The 22,540-nt window shown below is 42.7% G+C and overlaps 1 protein-coding gene across 3 annotated transcripts in view; it reads left to right on the top strand.

Annotated features, from left to right (window-relative positions):
* The window catches only part of PARD3 (par-3 family cell polarity regulator), a 1,299,417-nt gene that overhangs the window by 798,114 nt on the left and 478,763 nt on the right, over positions 1-22,540 (top strand). For all 3 annotated transcript variants that reach the window (XM_030199049.1, XM_030199057.1, XM_030199066.1), the window contains one exon: positions 13,699-13,926. In XM_030199049.1, coding sequence (XP_030054909.1) covers positions 13,699-13,926 — 228 coding nt within the window. The remainder of the gene's footprint in view (positions 1-13,698; positions 13,927-22,540) is intronic.

Consider the following 22,540-nt stretch of genomic DNA (forward strand, 5'->3'; position numbering starts at 1 on the left):
GGTTATGTCGTTGAGGCCTCGATAGTCAATGCAGAGTTGCAGAGAACTGTCTTTTTTAGTCACGAAGAAGAAGCCTGTTCCCGCGGGAGAGGAGGATGGCTTGATGAAGCCCTTCTGGAGGTTCTCATGGATGTAGGCCCGCATGGCTCTAGATTCCTCCTGGGAGAGGGTGTATAGTCTTACCCGGGAGCAGGTCAATAGGGCAATCAAATGAACGATGAGGAGGAAGAGATTCAGCCTCATGAGCATCGAAGATGTCCTGGAAATCTTGGTACTCCACTGGTAGGCAGGCCTCGCAGGGACGAAGGGCTCCGGGGAAAGCTGAAATGGCCCTCTGAGGAGGTTCGACCGGTATGAGACAGGTGTGAAAGCAGTGGGGTCCCCAGCTGCTGATTTTGCCGGTGGCCCAGTCGATTTGGGGCACATGGAGGCGTAACCAGGGCAGTCCCAAAATGACTGGATGGATAGCTCGAGGGAGTATCGAGAGTTGAATCTCTTCTTGGTGCAAGATCCCCACTTGTATCTGTAAGGGTGGTGTAATCTGAGTGATGGGCTGTGGTAAGGTCGATCCCTGGATGGAGGTCACCTGCAGAGCAGGCTTACATGGAACAGAAGGTTTGCCCCACCGATCAAGGAAGTTAGCGTCAATAAAGTTCCCTCCTGCTCCTGAGTCAAGCAGGGCAATCGTGTCGATACAGAATTCTTGCCAACGCAGAGTGATAGGAACCGAAATCAGATTCACTGGAAGGGAAGAGGTTCGACCCAAAGCCACCCCCTTCACAGGGCCTGGGTCCTGGCGACTTGTTTGGACACGAGTTTACAAAGTAACCAGGCTGTCCACAATATAAACTATTGTTCCGCCAATGAGACCTCTCTGATTCAGAGAGGCAATGTCGCCCGATCACCATCGATTCCTCGGAGACCCCCGATATGGAGCCCGTCGCTCCCTTAGGTGAGGTGGGCCACGATATCCGAGGGGAAGGCCTCTGCGGAGGACGCTGAGAAGTATGCTCCTGCGATCTCTCCTGAAATCGGATGTCAGTACGGATGCAAAGAGTGATGAGGGCATCCAAGGTGGTCGGGAGGTCCCGGTCAGCCAATTCATCCTTGATTCAACCGTTTAATCCTTGCCAGAAGATGGCTGTGAGGGCTTCTTGATTCCAGCGTAGCTCTGCGGCTAAGGTTCAAAAGCGTACTGCGTATGTTCCAACGGAGCTGCTACCTTGTTGAATTTGCAGCAATCTCGCCGCCGCTGAGGAGGAACGTCCCGATACATCAAATACCATCCTGAACCGGCGAAGGAATTCCCCGAGAAAAGCGGGTCTCGTTTCCAGAGAGGGGAGGCCAAGGCCATGGCCGGTCCGGAGAGTAGTGAGATGATATAGGTAATCTTAAGGCTGTCGATGCATGTTTGCATGCATTTGGAATACCATAAGTTTCATGCATATCACCAGAACTTAGGTGTTCACACTTTTGCTGACTGTATGGAATACCTAGTTATGCCTTTACTTTAAAAAAGGAAAGTGGGCACCTATTTTCTTTATAGAATGAGCACACTTTTGTAGAATTACTTCCTATTTACATGCTACATTAGATTCCATACACTGCTGACAAATAATATGACATTGAATAATTGATCCCAAATATACCACAAACAATTAATGTGAAAAAAGGAAACACTGAATGGTGGCTACATGTTGCCAATGTAGCTTTTTTTTTATTAATATGCTGCTCAGCCTAGATATTATTCGAGCTGCTCTATAAAGAGTACTAAAAATTTGGGCACCCAAAATCTGTGCACTAAGGTAATATCCTATAATAGCATCTGATCACTTAGATTCTGTTCTAGAGTAGATCAAAGATGACATTTGGGTGCCATGTAAAGGCAAGAGTAAATAATAGTGCCTGAGTGTTGCACCTAGGCATGCTACTTACAGTATTTTTTTTTTTTGCTCCTAAGTGTATGTATGGCTTGCCCATACCCTGCCCCTTTTGCGATTACGTGCTAAAGCACTTAGGTGCTAACTTAGAAATCCTTTAACAAACTGCAATCAAAGGGGCCCTGTGTTAGCGACGGGGGCCATTTTTGCAGCACACTGAGACCCTTTTTACCACAGTGGGTAAAAAGACTGAAAAAAGAAATTGGCATGAGGTAAAATTTCACTTACCATGAGGCCATGCGGGGAGAATACTTACTGCCACCCAGCGGTAGAAAATAGGGACTTATTTACCCTAGCGCTGGAACTGGCACATTCTGGGGCCAGAACTACCACCAGTGCTCGCGTTTGGCCGGTGGTAGCTCCGGATTGGCATGCAGTAAGCCGGCAGTGGGCTTACCACTGCTTTGTAAAAGCGCCCCTTATAGAATTGTGCCTAAGTGTGGTTAGGCACCTAACTGCCATTGGAATGCCCAAACTTTGGGCTTCTTCAGTTAAGTGCCTAATTGTCGCCTAACATGTGGCACACTCTATAGAATAAGTGGGTATTTGTCTTGCTCCTTGTGCAATATAGCACCAAATTATCAAAGCATCTTCTGAAAAGTATAATTAAATTACTTCTGTTTTAAATACTCTATTGTCTTAAGACTTTGTTCTTCTTAAGTCCTCAACTCCTGAGTTCTATAAAAAGCGATGATAATTGCACGTGGAAATTTGGGCACACACCTAACTTGTGCACTCAATTTAACTAAATAACAAGCTAATTAGTGCCAATAATTGTGTGGTTTTTTTTTAAAGAAGCAATTATTGGCACTAATTAGAATGAATTAAAGTTCCTTTCAGTTACGTGCGTAATTATGGAATAAGGTGAGATATGCACTACATTTTCCATTGGTGTAAATGGCCACACCTAAATCGTCTCATTTCCTGGGTGTAAGTGCTGTTCTATAAACTTCACCTAACTTTAAGCACCATTTATAGAATAGCACTGAGTGGGGGGGGGGGGGGGGGTTCTCAGCGCTAGTGTTTTTGGCGCCATATATAGAATTTAGTCCCAGATGTCAACTAGAAGAACTTCTATGTTTCCTTGTATCGACCTAACATCATTGTTTCAGCGGTACACAGATATCTTATGCCAGTTAGGCTATATCTGAATATTGGCCGGTGCTGAATATTTGGGTATATTTTTAAAAGCTCAGCATTTAAATCCATCTTTGCCTGCCTGTAATGTTTGTGATGGAGTGCATATATAGTGCCATAAACATATGTTAAAAAAGCAGACAAAATAGCATGGAAAAGAGAGAGCCGGGGGGGGGGGGGGGGGGATGTGATCGAGGTCTACAAAATCCTGAGTGGTGTAGAACAAGTAGAAGTAAATCAATACTTTTACTTGTGCCAAAAGAACAAAGACTAGGGGACATTCAATGAAATTACTTGGAAATAGTTTTAAAATAAATAGGTGGAAATATTTTTTTCATTTGATGAATTGTTAAGCTCTGGAACTCATTGTTGGAGGATGTGGTAACAGCAGTTAGCTTATCAGGGTTTTAAAAAGATTTGGACAAGTTCTTGAAAGAAGCTCCATAGTCTGTTATTGAGATGGACATGGTGGATGCCACTGCTTGTCCTGGGATTGGTAGAATGGTGTGTTGCCACAATTTAGGTTTCTGCCCAGGTATTTGTGACCTGGATTGACCACTGTTGGAAACAGGATACTGAGCTAGATAGACCATTGGTCTGACCTATTATGGCTATTCTTATGTTCTTATTCTATAAATTGAACATTAGTCGGAAATTTTGGCATGTAGGTTTCTAGAGTTAGGTGGAATGAGGGCAGTTTCCACAAGACATTTCCCTGGGTAACTAGTGTATTTGAAAAATTGTCCACTCTCTCACCTGTGTGCTGGTGGCATTACTTGGTGTTTTCCTTTAACTGCAGCTGCTATTTGCACTCTCCCCCTACTCCCCAGAAGTTGCTGCCTAGGTAAAGGCTAGTCTACCTAATGATTTAGCCAACATTGATAATAGATGATAGCAGATAAAGTGTACCTGAACGTAACTCACCTTGAGCTACTACTGAAAAAGGTGTGAGCAAAATCTAAATAAATAAGGGTCAATTAGCTCCTCCATAGTGCTCAGTTTTCCCTTTCTGGTTATTCCCATACTTAAAGCAGTCCAGGCTTCCTCCCCTTATATCTTGTACCTGGCCTCTCAATCTTTGTCCTATTGCGGTCTTCTGTGTCTGTTTCAAATGTGTTTGAATATCTAACTTTGTAGGTGGAGGAATGTTGAAACATCTGCAGCATGTATTTCAAGGCATTAGAACTGAATTAGGTTTGCAGCTCTGCTAAGCTTATGTGGAGGGGGAGACATTCCTCTTACAGCTTCTGCAGTCTGTGCACATTCATGTTCATGGCCACCCAAGTTCAATAAATATTCTTAGCCTCTCTGAGGTCCATTATTAGTTTTACAGTACTCTGGGAACATTAGGTCATATCCTATAAAGCTCTTCTTTTGGGAAAGCATGGCACACACAGCTTTTTCTCACAGTGATCTTTGTGGACATCAGGAAATGGGAATTTTATGCCCTTTATAAATACAAATGATCTTATAATATATTCTGCACATTACAGAAATATGCAGCTATACATTAATTAAGAAAAGATGTATATGTTTTTTTTTATTTATCAGTGAACACACAATAGTGAAAATAAAGAAAGATGCAGGATAAGCTGTTTCATTACATATGAAAACACACATGTGCAACAGCAGCTTTGCATGAGTTTTTGTTTTGTTTTTCAATTTGAACACAGTTCTTACTGCTGACCTTCTTTAGCGAGTTGAAATGTAATTAGCTTTGGAATTAAGTCATCAAATCAATACTTGCTGCAAATAAATAAAAGGTCAGGCATTTATGGAGAAACAGGCATGTACTTTTGGGACTGTATTTAGAGTATGCATTTAGTTAGTGTTCTTGATGATTAATCCTCTATGTAGTGAACTAAAATGATTATAAATTTTCAAAAAGTATCATAAAATAGATCTATATGTATTTTTCTTTCTCTGAGGTCAAGCAGGCCTATGATTCTCACATGTGGATAATGCAATCTGCATTGCCTGGTCCGGAGCTTGTGACAAACTTTTAGAGAGCATTTTGGAGTGAGAGTCACGCATGTGCAAGTGTTTTTACGCCTGCTGTGAGAGTGCGGGACCATTAATTCTGTTTTTTTCTGTTTGCTAACAGAGCTACTTTTTGTGCCTTCCTGGTTTTTCTTTTATTCTGTACCTCGTTTGGGGTATTCTTCCTCCCTTTCCCTTACATTTTTAGTTTATTTTTTTCCCTTTTTTAGGTTTCCTTTATTTTACCTTGCTCCATAGGCCACATTTAGGCCTGAGCTTTGGTTGGGTTTTTCTCTTCATTTTTCTCTGGTGCTTTGCCCCTTTTTTGGCACCATCGAGTCTTAGCCATGGCTGTTTTTCCTTCCAGTCATCGAAGATTCCCAGTGGCTTTAAATGCTGTACTCAGTGCAATAGAACCATCTCTGGGAAATACACCCATTCTTAGTGTCTCCAGAGTTTTGAGGCCTGACCATATCCCTTCTAACTGTCTTCTTTGTTTTTGTATGAAGAAAAGAACACAGTTAGCCAGAGAGGCTCAAAGAGAGAAACTTTCTGGCGCTGAATCCGAAGCCTCGATGTCTATATCGACATTGTTGGTGTTGCATCAGCATTGAGTGCGTCAGTTTGTATGGCTGTAAGACCTTAGACACTGGGAGTGACCGTACATTGATGGCGGCCACTATGCAACCCCCCGCCCCCCCCCCCCCCCGGGACCGAACGACGTTGGACCCAATGTTGAGAAAATGTGAAGACTCGATGTTGTCCTTGTCAGCACCAAGGACTGTCGATGCTGAACACTGGAAGAAGCATCGGTATCGATTGTCCTCGATGCATGGTGCCCGGGAGCTCTGGGGCACCGAGGGATTCCTTGGCACCCGAGAAGCCCCGGTGCCGGGAGGATTGCTCCCCCTCTATACAAGAGGTGCCAATATGTAGATCTCCAGCCAGCCAGGGCCAGATCAACCACTTTGACCCCACATGTTCAGCAGCCTGCTTCTACACTGATGCCCCAACTTTTCCCAATGTCAGCCCTCGATAAGCACCTCCGGTCCTTGCTCCCTGAGCTTTTGATGGAGTTTATACAACAGAGTGCATCAGTGTCTGGGATGCTTGCATCTACCATTCCTCTTGCTACTGTCCCACATGGCCATCAGCCTGTGGTGAAGTCTTTGATGCTGGCACCACTTGCAGCCTTGGCATTGACTGCATCCCATGTTGGTACCCCCTCAACTTTGGTGGAGGAAGGTTCGCCGGAATCGAGGCTGGAGCCAACACCTTGACGTCCCTCTCAGAGATATTGGTTCCTCTTCATTGAGGCAGGCTCAGTCTCAGTCCTTCCATGAGGAGTTCCTGGCTGACACCAGTGAGCGCTCAGGAGGAGGATCCACTGTACTTCTCAGAGTAGGAGTCTTATGGAATCCTGTCTGATTCCTCCCATCCACAGGAAAGGAGTAAGTCTCCATCTTACAGCCTTTCCTTCTTTTGCTAAGGAAATGATGAATGCCATTCCAAATCCTTTGGAAGTGGATTTTGAGCACAGGGCTAAAGATGTTCAAGGTCCTGAAATACGAATCTCCTCTTAGAGAGGCTGTGGTGGTCCCACTTCATGAGATATTATGGGGCATTCAAATGATGAACTGGGAGTGTCCTCTGTTAGTCCCTGTCCTTCCTGAGAAGATTGACACTATATACTGTATTCAGTCTTCCCCTGGGTATTATAGTTTTCAGTTGCCTCATCATTCCCTCGTGGTGGAATCCACACTCAAAAGGGCCAGGAGTTCTAGGGACCAATTTTTGGTGCCCCCCCTGCAGAGAAGCCATAACCCTGGATTCTTTTGGGCGGAAGATATATCAGGCCTCTATGCTTATCTCCCGTATTCAGTCGTACCAGCTCTTCATGAGCCTGTACTTGTGGTCCTTGGTGTGTAGTATGTCTGATTTAGCAGACTCTCTCCCACAGGAGCAGGCTGAATCTGTTCACCAGCTGGTCATGCAGCAGAAGGCATGTCATAAGTTCTAGGCCAGGAGCACCTATGACACTTTTGATGTAGCATGTCAGAGTATAGTGATGCGCAGACTCTCATGTCTGCGTGTCTCTGATTTGGACCCGGCAGTCCAACAGAGGTTGGCGGATGCTACGTGCCAGTGATAATCTTTTTGGAGAGAAGGTGGAGGTAGCTGACCTCATCAAGAACCACACTGATACCATCGATACTCTCTCCCACTGGGTGCCTTCTGCAACTAGCTCCTCATCTAGGAGGTTTTTCAACAAGTCGAAGAAGAGTACTTACTTCTTACAGAGGCATAGGTATACCACTTATTCTCACCAGCCTGAGCAGGTTCAGGCTGATGAGCTCATTCTCATCAACAGTGTGTGCCCAAGATCCAGACAGTTCCCCAGTCAAAGCAAGGGGCAAGTTTTTGACTGTCTCCAGCAGAGCATAGCCACTGTAAAAGTGACCATCCCAGGTGGCATGTCAGTCAAGGGGAGGTTGAAGTTTTTTCAAGAAAGCTGGTCCTTTGTAACCTCTGACCGATGGGTCCTACAAATAGTCCATCTCAGTTACGCCCTGTATTAGCAAATGAGACCACCAGATTGCCTACCAAAAGCAAATCACTGCTTGTATTGAGAGTTGAACACAAGCAGGTACTTGCAGAGGGACTATCCACCCTTCTAAAGGCCCATACAGTCAAGCCTGTTCCACCAGGGGAAGAAGGGAAGGGATTCTATTCTAGGTACTTCCTTGTGCAAAAGAAGATGGGGGGGGGGGGGGGGCTGATGCGTCCCATCCTAGACCCAAGGACCCTGAAAAAATTCCTTGTCAAAGAAAAGTTCAGAATGCTCTCCATAATTCAGGAAAACGGTAGGCTATGCTCTAGACTTAAAGATGCTTACACTCGCATCCAGATTTATTTTATTTATTTATTTGTAGCATTTGTATCCCACATTTTCCACCAATTTGCATGCTCAATGTGGCTTACATTTGCCGTAATGGCATATGCCATTTCCGGGCAACAGAATTACAAATGGTATTGCGTTCAGGTGCATAACTACATGGTAATATACATGGAACGTAACATGCATGGAACAGATCATGGTATAAATATATATCATCTGCATATATACATGGTAAGGGAGTATACATTATGGTAATGCATGAAGGTACTGGGTAATAAATTGGGTTGTAACATACATTAGGTCATCGGCTATGGAAAGACCATGTTCGACATGAGGATTAAAGTGGTAGTGGTAGTTCATTAAGATTTCAAGTATGTCTAGGTCGTGTAAGGTCTTAGTATTTAAGATGGATGTTTATGGTATGCCTTCTTGAACAGATCTGTTTTCAGTAGCCTTCAGAAGATAGGTCTTGCGTGATTTTTATGGCCTTCGGTAGTGCGTTCCATAGCTGCGTGCAGATGTATGAAAAACTGGTCGCGTATATGAATTTATATTTTAGCCCTTTGCAGTTAGGGTAGTGGAGATTGAGGAATGTGCGTGCTGATCTCTTTGCGTTTCTGGTAGACAAGTCTATAAGGTCTGACATATAGGTCGGGGCTTCCCCGTGAACGATTTTGTGAACCAGGGTGCAAACTTTGAACGCCAGTGTAGTTTCTCTCTTAGGGGTTTGGCGCTTTCGTATTTCGCTTTCCCAAATATGAGTCTGGCTGCTGTGTTTTGAGCGGTTTGAAGCTTCTTAATGATTTGTTCTTTGCATCCGGCATAAATGGCATTGCAGTAGTCTAGATGACTTAGCACCATTGATTGTTCTAGGCTGCGGAATACTTCTCTTGGGAAGAAAGGTTTGATCCTTTTAAGTTTCCACATTGAGTAGAACATTTTTTTTTTTTGCTGTATTTTTCGCATGATCTTCGAGTGTAAGATTTTGGTCAATTGTGACTCCCAAGATTTTCAGGCTGTCTGAGATCGGAAGGGTGTAGTCCGGGGTATTTATTATTATTTTTTTTTTGTTACATTTGTACCCCGCGCTTTCCCACTCATGGCAGGCTCAGTGCGTCTTACATGGGGCAATGAAGGGTTAAGTGACTTGCCCAGAGTCACAAGGTGTTGGGTTTGTTTGTATTGTATTGTGAGGTCAGGATGAGACATTGTGTTTTTTCTGCATTTAGTTTTAGTTGGAATGCGTCCGCCCATGAGTTCATTATTTGGAGGCTGTGTGTGATTTCATTTGTGATTTCGGTTATATCTTTTTTGAACGGGATGTATATCGTGACATCATCTGCATAGATGTACGAGTTGAGTCCTTGGTTGGATAATGACTTGGCTAATGGTGTCATCATTAAGTTAAAAAGAGTCGGCGAGAGCGGTGATCCTTGTGGTACTCCGCATTCAGGTTTCCATGGTATTGATGTTTTTGAGTTGGATATCACTTGGTAGGTTATTGTTGTTAAGAAGCCTTCGAACCATCTAAGTACGTTTCCTCCAATCCCGAAGAAGTCCAGGATGTTTGAGAGTATTTGGTGGCTGACCATGTCGAACGCGCTGGACATTTCAAATTGTAGGAGGAGTACATTGTTTCCAGTTGCAATTAGTTGTTTAAATTTGGTTATGAGAGTGGTTATCACTGTTTCAGTACTATGGTTGGATCGAAATCCTGACTGTGATTCATGTAGTATAGTGAATTTGTTTAGGTAGTTGGTAAGTTGTTTGGTTACCATACTTTCCATTAGTTTGACTGCCAGGGGGATTGATGCTACCGGTCGATAGTTGGTTGTGTCATTTAATGTTTTCTTTAAATCTTTGGGTATAGGGGTAAGAAGTATATTACCTTTGTCCTTGGGGAACAGTCCATGTTGCAACATGTAATTCATGTGTGATGTAAGGTCTGTTATGAAGTGTTGGGGGGCGAGCCTTATTAGGTTACTGGGACAAATATCCAATTTGGAGTGGGTTTTGGAGAATTTGTTGATTGCTTGAGTGATTGTTTCTTCGGTTAACAGATCGAAGTTAGTCCAAGTTCAATCTTCTGGGTATTCACCGGGAGTTGGATCCAAGCATTCCATGAATTTTTTGTGATCAGTGGTATTGAGTGGTAGCGTGGATCGTAGTTTTATAATTTTCTCATTGAAGTATTTAGCAAGGTTGTCTGCTGATGGGATGTCTGTGCTAGTTGTGGTCACCAGTGTGGTGTCTATTAATTTGTTCACGAGTTGGTAGAGTTTATGTGCATCTTTGTAGTCTGGCCCTATTTTGGTTTTGTAGTATGCTCTTTTGGTTTGTCTTATTGAGTATTTGTATTTTCTTTGCTGTTGTTTCCATACGTTAAGTGTAGATTCGTTCAAGTCTCCTAATATGTGTTTTTAGTGACACTTACAGCTCACAGGAGGTATGTTTGGTTTCGGCTGGGGACACATCACTTCAGTACCGTGGGATGCCTTTTGGCCTTGCATCAGCTCCCCAGGTTTTCACCAAGTGTCTTGCTGTAGTAGCAGCGTCGTTACACAGATTGGGGTCCATGTGTACCCCTATCTCAACAATTGACTGGTGAAGAGCAGTTTGAAGGACGGTGCTCAGGAGTTCATGTGGATGATTATTCAGGTGTTAGAGCTACTAGGGTTCATTTTAAACTACCCTAAGTCCCATCTGCTCTCTGTACAGTTTATTGGAGCCCTGCTAGACACTCAGTGGGATCAGGATTTCCTTTCTGTGGCATAGGTGGACACTCTTATTGTCCTTGCTGCTCAAATCCAAGCAGGTCACAGCTCAGCAGGTATTGAGCCACATGGCCTCCACTGTTCATGTGACACCCATGTCACGTCTTCACATGAGAACTGCCCAGTGGACCCTAGCTTCCCAGTGGTGTCAGGCCTTGAACCTGAGGGATGTCTTTTGAGTGTCACCAGAGCTGGTTCAGTCTCTGCTTTGGTGGACGATTCAATCCAATTTGAATCTGGGACTCCCATTTCAGATTCCACAGCCCATGAAGGTACTAATGACAGATGCATCCCATCTGGAGTGGGGAGCTGATGTAGACGGGCTTCACACTCAAGGTGCTTGGTCAGCTCAGGAGACAGATCTTCACATCAATCTTCTGGAGCGCCGGGTGATCTGGAATGCTCTAAAGTCTTTCAGACATCGGCTGATCAACCAAATTGAGTTCTAAGTCAGTTCCCACCAGGCAGTTCCCACCCACAAGTTCCCATCTGGACAATTCCCACCTAGGGCAATTCCCACTGAACCAATTCCCACCACACCAGAAAGGACAATACTGTTCCATGACCCAAAAAATACAAACCACACAAGGCAAGTAATTTCCCTCCCTTTTCTCTTGCAGGTCTTACCTCACTCACCCCTCCAACAACATTATCTTTTACACGTTCCTTCCCCCTTCCAGACATGTAGTTCATATGAGGGGGGGATGGGCAAATGTCCCCCCACACACCCCCAAACTAAATTTCATCCTAATCCATGTTTAATCCACGATCTAAATGTAATAAGTAAATAAATAGATAGATACAAACTGAATTTCATGTTGGGGGGGGCAATACCTCCCCACACACCCCCAAACTAGGTTTGAACCTAATTCAGTCCCTCAAAATGATGCACTGATTATGATTTGTAACAAATCACTAATCTACCTATGCCCCCACACACACCCCTCCAAACTAGGCTTCAACCTCATTCATGCGTAATCTGGCATCTAAATGTCATAAATAAGTAAATAAAAAAATAAATAGATAAATCCAAGCTTTCATGCCCCCAAACTAGGTTTCAATCAAATTCAGTCCCTCAAAATAACACACTGATTATGATTTTTAACAAATTACTATTCTACCTATGAAAAGTTATTCTGTTATTATATGTGCTTTCTGTACATCCATATGCTGCTCTAACTTCCTTGTTCCAGACCGGATACAAGTAAGAAGCTACAGTCAGTAAAAGAAAAAAAAGGCTAGTGAGGGTGGGAAATGACTGGGGGGGGGGGGGGGAGTCTTGGGGGGGGATTGTCTTAGGTGAGAATTGTCTTGGGGGCAGTTGGTGGGTGGGAAATGTCCGGGTGGGAACTTACCTGGTACCCCAAATTGTTCTCATTCAAACCGACAATAAGGTTGCCATGCATTATTACACCAACAAGCAGGAGGTACCGGATCACGCCCTCTGTGTCAGGAGGCTGTTGGGACGTAGCATTGGCCACTTACCTGGTGGGCGAATCCAACAACCTGGCCGACAGACTGAGCAGGGTCACGCAACCGCACAAGTGGTCTCACAACATAGGCGTTGCCTACGAGATCTTCCGAGTGTGGTGCACCCCCTCAGTGGATCTCTTTGCCGCTGAATCCAATCACAAAGAACTTCAGTTCTGTTCCAAGATCCAGGCCCATGACAGACTAGCATCAGATGCCTTCCTCCTTCTCGGGGGGTCAGGATTTCTGTATGCGTATCCTCCCATACCTCTCTTAGGGAAAACTTTGCTGAAACTCAAGCAAGACTGAAGGTCCATGATTCTGGTTGCTCCTTATTGGCCCTGACAGATCTGGTTACCCCTTCTTCTGGAGTTATCCTTCGAAAAACCATGGAGATTGGACTGTTTTCCGACACTCATTACGTAGGTAAAGGGATCTCTTCTGCATCCCAACCTCCAGTCTCTGTCCCTCAAGGCCTGGATGTTGAGGGCTTAGAATTTGCTTCCTTACATCTTCCTGAGGGTGTCTCCCAGATCTTGCTGGCTTCCACGAAAGATTCCACCAAGAGGTGTTGCTCTTTCAAATGGAGGAGGTTTGCCGTCTGGTGTGAGGGTAGGGCCCTTACTAACCACCGGATTCTATATAGTGAGACTTAAGTTGCATTCACAAATCCGGTTGTACTCTGGATTTGTGCACTTAACTTTTTAGTTAACAAGCCAATCAATGCCAATCAATAATTGCTTGTTAAGTTCAATTATCAGCACTGAGTGATGTTAAGCTAATTAAGTTGCGCGCACAAATCCAGAATACAACCGGACTTGCGTGTGCAAATTAAATAAAACTATATAGAATCCGGGAGGTTAGTGTGGGCCCACTTAGCACCTTCTAAATAGGAGGTATTAAGTGCTTCTGCATTAACATCAGTTTGAATACCGCATGCTAATGGAAGTGTTAATGCAGGGACCTGCAAAGGAAGATGCTGAACGTGCCCCCATTAGTTGCCATGTTAGATATGCAAATACTGTGCTTTACTTTTTTGAGTTAAGCCATGGTAACTACAAAATCTAATGCACTTTAAAAATAGGACTCCTCAGCAAATATGAATATTTCTGCTTCGTGGAATGTCTTGCACTTTGATCTCATTTTTTCACAAGTCTTATATATTCTTTTATTTTATAATGTTAAACTTGAGCTGTAGGGAGACGTTACCTGCTTGTTGTGCAACAACCAATTAGTTACGTAGGTTTTTGACCAGCATACTCCAAATCCTAATTTTATTAGCTGCTTTATTTCAGCCTTGAATTGACTACTAGAGTCTGGTGTTTCCAGCATTTTCATTGTCTATGTATGGCTTAACACACTAGGGTCAACTATTCTGTACAGAATTCACAAGTGAATAATATTTTGATATCCCTATTGAATTTTGTTGCAGACATGAATAATAAAGTATGAGATTCTATCCATTAATCCTAATTAATTTCTTTCTTTGACCTCCAAGGCTCTCCAAGCAGAGATGTAGGGCCTTCATTAGGTCTGAAGAAATCCAGCTCATTAGAAAGTCTGCAAACAGCAGTTGCTGAGGTGACTCTGAATGGTGACATTCCATTTCATCGTCCACGCCCAAGGATTATCCGAGGACGAGGCTGCAATGAAAGCTTCAGAGCTGCAATTGATAAATCATATGACAAGCCTGCTGCTGACGAGGATGATGATGGCATGGAAACCTGTAAGTAATCTACAGGTATAAATAGGGGTTGGATATTAATCATTAACTCTTGCTGTATGGATTTAAGAAGTGTTTCAAAGCTATACAAAGAGGCCAATAAATGTCCTCCAAAAGAATTCAAGAAGTACAACACTTTCTAGTATGTATATATATATATATATATATATATATATATATATATACTCACGCTAGAAGCGAGAGTAAAGGCCATTAGGAAAAAGGAGGTGATGATGGCTCTGTGTAAGACTCGGGTAAGACCTCATTTAAAATATTGTGTACAATTCTGGAGACTTCACCTTTAAAAAGATACAAACAGAATGGAGTCGATCCAGTGGTCTTCATCATAAAGCATATGGGGACAGACTTAAAGATCTCAATATGTATACGTTGGAAAAAGGGTGGGAGATGGGAGATATGGTAGAGATGTTTAAATATCTCCATGGCATAAATGCACAAGGAGGTGAGTCTAAATTGAAAGGAAGCTCTGGAATGAGGGGGAATAGGATGAAGGTGAAAGGGTACAGACTCGGACGTAACCTAAGAAAATACTTCTTCATAGACAGGGTGGTGAATTCATGAAATTACCTCCCAGTGGATGTGGTGGAGATAAAAACTGTAATTTAATTCAGCAAAGCTTGAGATGGGTACACAGGATCTCTAGGAGAGAGGAAGGGATAGTAGATGACATAATATGGACAGAAGGATAGGTCATATGCTCTTTATCTGCATTCATTTTTGTGAAACTGAGATTGTGTCAGGAGTGAGTAGTGTCACGTGTACTTGGTCTTTGCTTGACCCATGTTCTACAGGGGTAATATGCGAATTGGCAAATGTAGTAACTCCTGCTTATAGCACTGATAGTTAATACATCTTTGAGGGATGTTGTATTTCCTGAGAGTTGTAAACAAGCAATGGTTAGACCACTTGAAAAAAGGGGCACGTGATCCATTGAGTCTGTGTAATTATTGTCCTATTTCAGTGATTCCTTTTCTAGGTAAAGTGATTGAAAATGTAGTTTTTGTGCCTTGACCTATTTCAGTTTGGTTTCAGGCGCACACACATGGAGTGAAGACACTTTTGGTTTCTACTGTTGATGTTTTAAGAAAGGGAATGGATGAGAATAAATGTTTGGTGTGTCTGGATGTATGTGGAGCATTTGGTTCTGTTGATTTAAATTTGCTATTGCTCAAATTGAAGCAATTGGGTGTCAGTGGATATGTATATCGTTGGTTTTCATCTTATTTGCTAGGGAGATTTCTGCCTGTTTGAAGTTGAGAAGCTATGTCTCAGGAGATTTCTCTTGATAGAGGGGTGCCACAGGGCTCAACTTGTCAGTGCTACTGTTGACATCTATATTAGGAATTTTTTACCATATGTATGCTGATGATGTACAGTTCTTTTTTTCTATAGCCTCTTGAGGCAGTGGCGTAGCCACACTGCCAATTTTGGATGGGCCTGAACCCAAAGTGGGTGGGCACAAACTTTTCTCTCTACCCCCCTCCCCCAGCAAAATTTAGTCACGCTAATCAGATGCATTTGTCACAAAGGGTAAAGTGCTGCTTTTCAGTGCATCAGATTTTAGAAAATTTATTTAATAGCCTAACACCCTTTTCAGTGAGCTTTCAGAGGCCAAAACCTCCTGCCTCAGGTCAGTATAATGCTGTTACGGTATCCTCGCCTGACCTAAGGAAGGAAGTATTGGTCTCTGAAACTTCATTAACACAGGTACCATATTACTTTATCCTAAATTAAAAATAAAATTATTTTCTTTACCTTTCATGTATGGCCATTTACTTTTTCTCATTGTGTCGCTCCCAGTCTCTAGATTCTGCTTTCCTTCGTATTCGCTTAACTCTTCTGCCAGGTTTTCCTGGCCATTTGTCATTTTTCTCTCCTTTTTCTTTGCTTTCTTCAATATTTTTCTGCCTCTCTCTCTGTCCTGATTTAATTCATTCTTACTATCCATTCTTTAATTTCCTTCATCTACTTATGGCTTTTTATCTTTTTCTCACCCTTGTTCTCCCCATGCCCCTTCCTCTTATTCTCCAGTCTCTCACTACTCCCCTTTTCCATCCAGCAGCTCTCCTCTTTCTCTCCCTATCCTTCCAGTCTCCCCTTTCTCTCCCCATCCTTCCAGTAGTCTCCCCTCTTTCTTTCTGCATCCTTCCGTCCACTGTCACCTCTTTCTCCCTACTCTTCCATCCAGCGTCTTCCCTCTTTCTCTCCCCATCCTTCCATCCATCTACCCTCTCTCCTGATCCTTCTATCTAATGTCTCTCTCTCCCTCTTTCTAACCAGTGTCTCTGTATCTTTGTACCCTTTTGTGTTCAGTGTCCCTTCTCTCTCCACATCCTTCCAGTCTCTCCCCTTTCGCTCTGCATCCTTTCATCCATCTCCCCTCTTTCTCTCCCCATCCTTCCATCCAGAGTATCTCTCCCCATCCATCCGTTTTCCCTCTTTCTCTGCCATCCTTCCATCTGTTTTCCCTTTTTTCTCCCCATCCTTCCATGTTTTCCCTCTTTCTCCCCATCCTTCCATGTTTTCCCTCATTCTCTGCCATCCTTCCATCTGTTTTCCCACTTTTCTCCCCATCCTTCCATCTGTTTTCACTCTTTTCTCCCCATCCTTCCATCTGTTTTCCCTCTTTCTCCCCATCCTTCCATCTATTTTCCCTCATTCTCTGCCATCCTTCCATCTGTTTTCCCTCTTTCTCCCCATCCTTCCATGTTTTCCCTCTTTCTCCCCATCCTTCTATGTTTTCCCTCATTCTCTGCCATCCTTCCATGTTTTCCCCCATTCTCTGCCATCCTTCAATTTGTTTTCCCTTTCTCTGCCATCCTTCCATCTGTTTTCCCTCTTTTCTCCCCATCCTTCCATCTGTTTTCCCTCTTTCTCCCCATCCTTCCATGTTTTCCTTCTTTCTCCCCATCCTTCCATGTTTTCCCTCTTTCTCTGCCACCCTTCCATCTGTTTTCCCTCTTTTCTCCCCATCCTTCCATCTGTTTTCCCTCTTTCTCCCCATCCTTCCATGTTTTCCCTCTTTTCTCTTTTCCTCGAGGCCCGCCCTGCGCGCCAGCCCCAGCTCCCATTGCCGGCCACTGCTGCTTTTCCTATTGAGCAGCAGGGCCGGCGCTACAAAAAGAAGAAGCGCTAACGCTAAGGATGAGAAATTTTTTTTTTTAAAAAGCGCAGCACCGGCAGGCACTGTGTAGGCAGCCTTGAGGCATTGGCTGCTGGCTCGCAGGCTCCTCCCGTCTCTTACGTTACTGCCCCTGCGTCGCTCCAGGAGCAGTGACGTAGGAGACAGGAGGAGCCTGCGAGCCAGCAGCCAATGCCTCACGGCTGCCTACACAGTGCCTGCCGGTGCCGCGCTTTTTTTTTTTTAAAAACATTTCTCGTCCTTAGCGTTAGCGCTTCTTCTTTTTGTAGCGCCGGCCCTGCTACTCAACAGGAAAAGCAGCAGTGGCCGGCAATGGGGGCTGGCGCTGGGTGGGCCTGGGCTGAAATTGGGTGGGCCTGGGCCCAGCCAGGCCCACCCGTAGCTATGCCCCTGTCTTGAGGGGAAGCATTGAGTCACCAACTAAAGAATTATATTGACAAAGTCAGTGTGTGGATTTCTGAGAATGAGCTGGTTTTGAATTTATCTAAAACGAAGGTTATGTTTGTTGGAAGGTCTGAGGAAGAAGATTGGCCTTGATTGTCTGTCTGAATGATATACAATTTTCAATTTCTGGTGCACGTTTCCAGGTGGTTAGGGATATCCAGTCATTTCCCAGGTTCATCTCCTGTATAAGTTGAAGCCTATGTTGTCACAGTATGATTTTCGAAGTGTGCTGAAGAGTATGGTGTTGTCAAGATTAGATTATTGCAACGCGTTGTATCTTGGAATGCCGAATGCAAGATACAGGGCACTGCAATTGGTACAGAATGCAATTGGTACAGAATGCAGCTGCAAGGCTTGTGGCAGGGATTTCTAGATTTAATCATATAACACCAGTGCTGAAACAACTGCACTGGTTACCGGTGTTCTATAGGGTTCAATACAAAGTGTTATCTTTGATACATCAGGTTCTATATTTGTCTGTATTTCACCGAAATTGTATGTATCTATCCAGGGCCAGTGCTAGGGACTCTGGCACCTCCCCATCCAGCATCTCCTTTCTCCTCCCTCCCTCTCCTCCCACCCCGCCCTCTTTTTCAGCCCAGTGCCTTAAAAGGTGAAGAACAAAAGTTTTTTTTTTTGTTTGTTTTTTTACTCAACAGCTTTTTAATTTATTTGAAAGCTTCCCATATAAATATGAAATAAAATTGAATAACTCTAAAACTGCTTAGAAATTATTGATGATGTGAAAGAGTCCTGCATCACCTGTGTGGTAATGATAACTTTTATCTCTGTCCAACTTTCTTCCCAAATGTAAGGTGGAAAATATTGCATATCATATGCCATTTTCAGAATTCAAGTTTTCTTCAGTTTAATGATATTTTTCTACGCCTGTAGTGGTTTTTGTCCCACCCATTGGTATTCCGTTAGGAGCTTCTAAATTTGATGTATTTTCGGATCGAAATAAACCAATGGCGTCGAGAGTTTTCTGACCAATGAATATGCTTTAGTTTTTAGCCAAGTATTAAAGTTGATAAATTATTTCAAACGGTATATTTTAGGGCCACAGAATTAATAAACAAAATAATAAAAAAGTAAAAATAAATTTAACAGTGCTACTCTAACACTTGAACTTCTGATATACATAATACACTTAGCATCATACTATACATGACTGAAAAAATAGGATAGATGGCGCTAAATAAACATTTTCAGTGCTAAGTACGTGCAAAATTGAATTTATAACTTACTACTACTACTAATCATTTCTATAGCGCTACAACTTACTTATGAACTTAATACTGTGTAGCAGAAAGAGAAATAAACGAAAACACGATTTTCTGAACAGATGATGCAGGACTTTTTCACACCACTGTAGCTGGTGGAAACAACACTAATAAAGGCTGTATTTTGTGCTCCTTTTTCTACACTGTTCTATACAATACAGTAATATATAGCCAAATTTCAGTGAGGATATCCTTTTTAACGATGGGTTTATCTTAACTGTTGTTGTAATCTCCCTTGGGAAGTCTGGTGTTATAAAGATTGGAAGTAAAATTAAACTTTCCTTTCATTGGAGCACATGGAATCACATCTTCACCTTGTCTCTTTTGTACAAATGGATTATTCTGTTTTGAGCATGTTTCAGGGACAAGTGGTTTTCAGAAGTCAAAATAATAAAAATACTGTAAATATGTTCTTTCATGCAGATCTCTCATTTCCTTAAACATAACTAAATGGGCTATAAGCCCCTAATGCGGTCCATTGGTTTTCTTATGTTTTGTCCTCATGATGACTTATACTGTGCCAAACCCTCCCCCTGCCACCACCACTGCCACAGTAATTCCGGCATCCCCCCCATCATCGCCACACTGCTGCAGTAATGCCACCATCCCCCTCCCTCATACTACAACCCTCCTCTCCCACACACTACAACCCTCCCAAGAAGACCTACTTTGATCCTTGAAGGCCACTCTGGTGATTTAATGGCCTCTGCGGGGACAGGAAAGAGTCCCACTCTTTCTTGCCCTCTGCCGCTCCTCTCTCCCCGCTTTGCTCTTCTATGCCATGGGCACCACTGCCGTATTTTCAAAATAGTTGCCGAGGCTTCTGGCGGCAGTCTCACAAGACTGCCGCTGAAGTCTTGGCAGCCATTTTGAAAACCCGGCGGGGCCACCTGCAGCACAGAAGAGCAAAGTGGAGACAGAGGAGTGGCAGAGGGCAGGAAAGAGTGGGATTCTTTCCTGCCCCCGCAGCTTCAGAGGCCACTACACTATCTGGGCGGCCTTCAAGTATCAAGATAGGTCTTCTAGGGAGGACAGTAGTGTAGCACAGGGTAAGCATGGCAGTTTCTGGTGCCCCTCGAATGTTGGCGCCTCCCTGCCATGCATACCCTGCTTACCGCGTTCCACCGGCCCTGTTTCTATCCTCCGAAAAGATCTTTGAGATCAGAGCACACTATGCAGCTACGGTTAGACTAGATCCTCAACTTTTTCAGTTGAGCGTGTTCAGTTGTGGTACTTTCTGAATATATCTGTTTATGCAGTAATGGGGTGCAGTTCAAAAAATTATTTAAGACACAGCTTTTTGTTACAGTGTTTAACTAAGAGCAGCTTGCTATATTTTCTTTGTGTGGAGAGGAGTACTATTGGTTTGATGATGTCTAATGATTGTTATGTTTTGTTTTTAACTTTTTAATATATGCTTTAACTATGTATTGCTTTCTGGAAACCACCTAGGCTAGATGGTGCAAATAGTTTTTTAAATAAATGTTTATCACACACACACACAGTCCCTTTTGCTAAAGTGCTCAAGAATCTAGGCTTAACACATTCTAACGCAGGATTTTACCATACGCTAATCCTATATTTAATGTGGTACCTTTTGGGGGCATGTCCTCTATTTTTTTCTAATGCATGATTTAATATGTGAAAACAGGGAAACTTCTACAGTAAAAAATGCCTTAATGCATTTGTGCAGTAGCAAGTTATCGCACACTACTTGCATCAAGTGTTTAATACCCTTTAATAAAAGGGTCCCACAGACACACACTGAACAGAAAAAAGGGAACCTTTGCATTTTACATAATAACATGAGCCAAATTTTCAGTAAACGTACAGAAGTGTATTGAGAGCAAGTCAATAAGAATACACGTTAACACACTCTAATGCTGTTGTCAGACTGAAAAATATGAAAGATACATAATAGTTGCCTAGTATGCATTTTGCAAAAACTTGTGACCTTTTTTGTTTAGTTACAAGTGTGGTGCTGCTCCTGCAAAGTAAATGATAGGGTTAATTTTAGTCAGAGAATTTGTTCAAAATGTTCTCCCCAAGCAGACACACAAGCCTAATGACATATATACCACTGTTTTATTGCAGTGCCGATCATGTCTTTAATCAAGTTCTTCCCATGCAATCACTACCTTTCTGACATTCTGTTGTGCACCAGTTTCATCAACCTTTTTCATAAACTTATTTAAGCCTCTCCAATGTCCTGTGCATTGTTGAAAATTCAGCAATAAGTTGTTTCACTCCATAATGTTTTAGTCTTTCACAAAAACTTGATATTCTACCTTCTTCAGTAAATAACATTTTCACAGTTAGTATAAGCATTGACATGACATTGGCATGGTAATAAAAGTAAATAAGCAGCAGGTTCTGGTGGTCAATCATATAAAGTGTTGCTTGATGTTTATTATGGTACAAATTACTGAAATCCGCTTAAATTATACTGTTAAACAACAGAGTTTGATGACAAAATCTATGGGTTATCGTTTTTTTCAATCACCGTGTGTATGTATATCCCACTCCCAAACACATTTTGCAACAAATTTTACTAAATTTCTGTATAGAACATTGATCTTCAACAGTTTAGCTCATTAAATTGAATGCATTCAGCTATTCGTAGTGTGAATAGTAGCTTTACAACATTCACAGTATGCATTCTATGCGTTACTTTTGCAAGTGATGTATAACAATTGATAAGTTCATTTGTTTATGTGAGATAACCTGTAAAGTGGCAATAGAAATGCAGTGTTAGGTTACTATAATTCAACAGTGAAGATGTAATGCAAATTAATGCACTTTCATGATCCAGGCTTCTATCAGGTGAATTTGAGAGTTGTGTATGAAAACATTACCTCTGCTTTAATTAAAAAAGCCATTGCTGGCAGGTTTAATAACTCTGAAGTTAATGATCAGCTGTTGCCCATACTAATCAGCATTCACTCACATTAACTGTGCAGTTGTTTAACCCATGAGTACGACCTAACATGTTGAAAGTCATTAGCATAAAAGCATTGCATGAGAGCTAACCTTGTGATTACTGAGCACTGTTAAATTAAGGCAGTTAAAATGACAATCCCAACAATGAGAACAGAGTGAATCATAATTAAAATGGAGAAGTCAATGCACATTGCTAATTATTATTATACATTTTTTAATTTTTATGTTTATTTTACTAAAGGACCGTGCATTTTGTAATGCAAAACCATTCAAATAGTGGAATAACAAATGCTTCTGATGTGTGTAAAAAAAAACTGCTAGAATTCAGCACAGTTGTTAATTCTTATCATAAGACTACATCTTTACATAAGCTCAGGGCTGGCATAAAGATACATACAGTGTTTGAGCAAAGAGGGTCATCTGAGGTGAAGTTCAAGGTCCTCACCACAGCACTCCTCAATGCATACCTGGAATCCTTGATTCCCTACTTCCTAACCTTCCAACACTTCACTCCCCATCTGACTCTTTATATCACTCTTCAGCCCCATAAATATCCCTAGTATCCCATGGATCCTGGACTTCTTGACCCCTGACACCTCACCTAGAAGATTTCCCTTGTTGGCTTGTGACTCTTGAATTTCCCTCCCTTTCCCCCACAAAAGAATAGATTGGGAGCCCAAGCAGGCTCACCGATGCACCCCTAGAAGTCTTCCTCCCCCCCATGTGCCTCTAACATTGGGATCAGAAGACTAGGGGAGGGGTCCTAAGGGCTGAATGAGTCCCCGGC

The sequence above is a fragment of the Microcaecilia unicolor genome, chromosome 1 (genome assembly GCF_901765095.1).
Source record: "Microcaecilia unicolor chromosome 1, aMicUni1.1, whole genome shotgun sequence".
Lineage (NCBI taxonomy): Eukaryota > Metazoa > Chordata > Amphibia > Gymnophiona > Siphonopidae > Microcaecilia > Microcaecilia unicolor.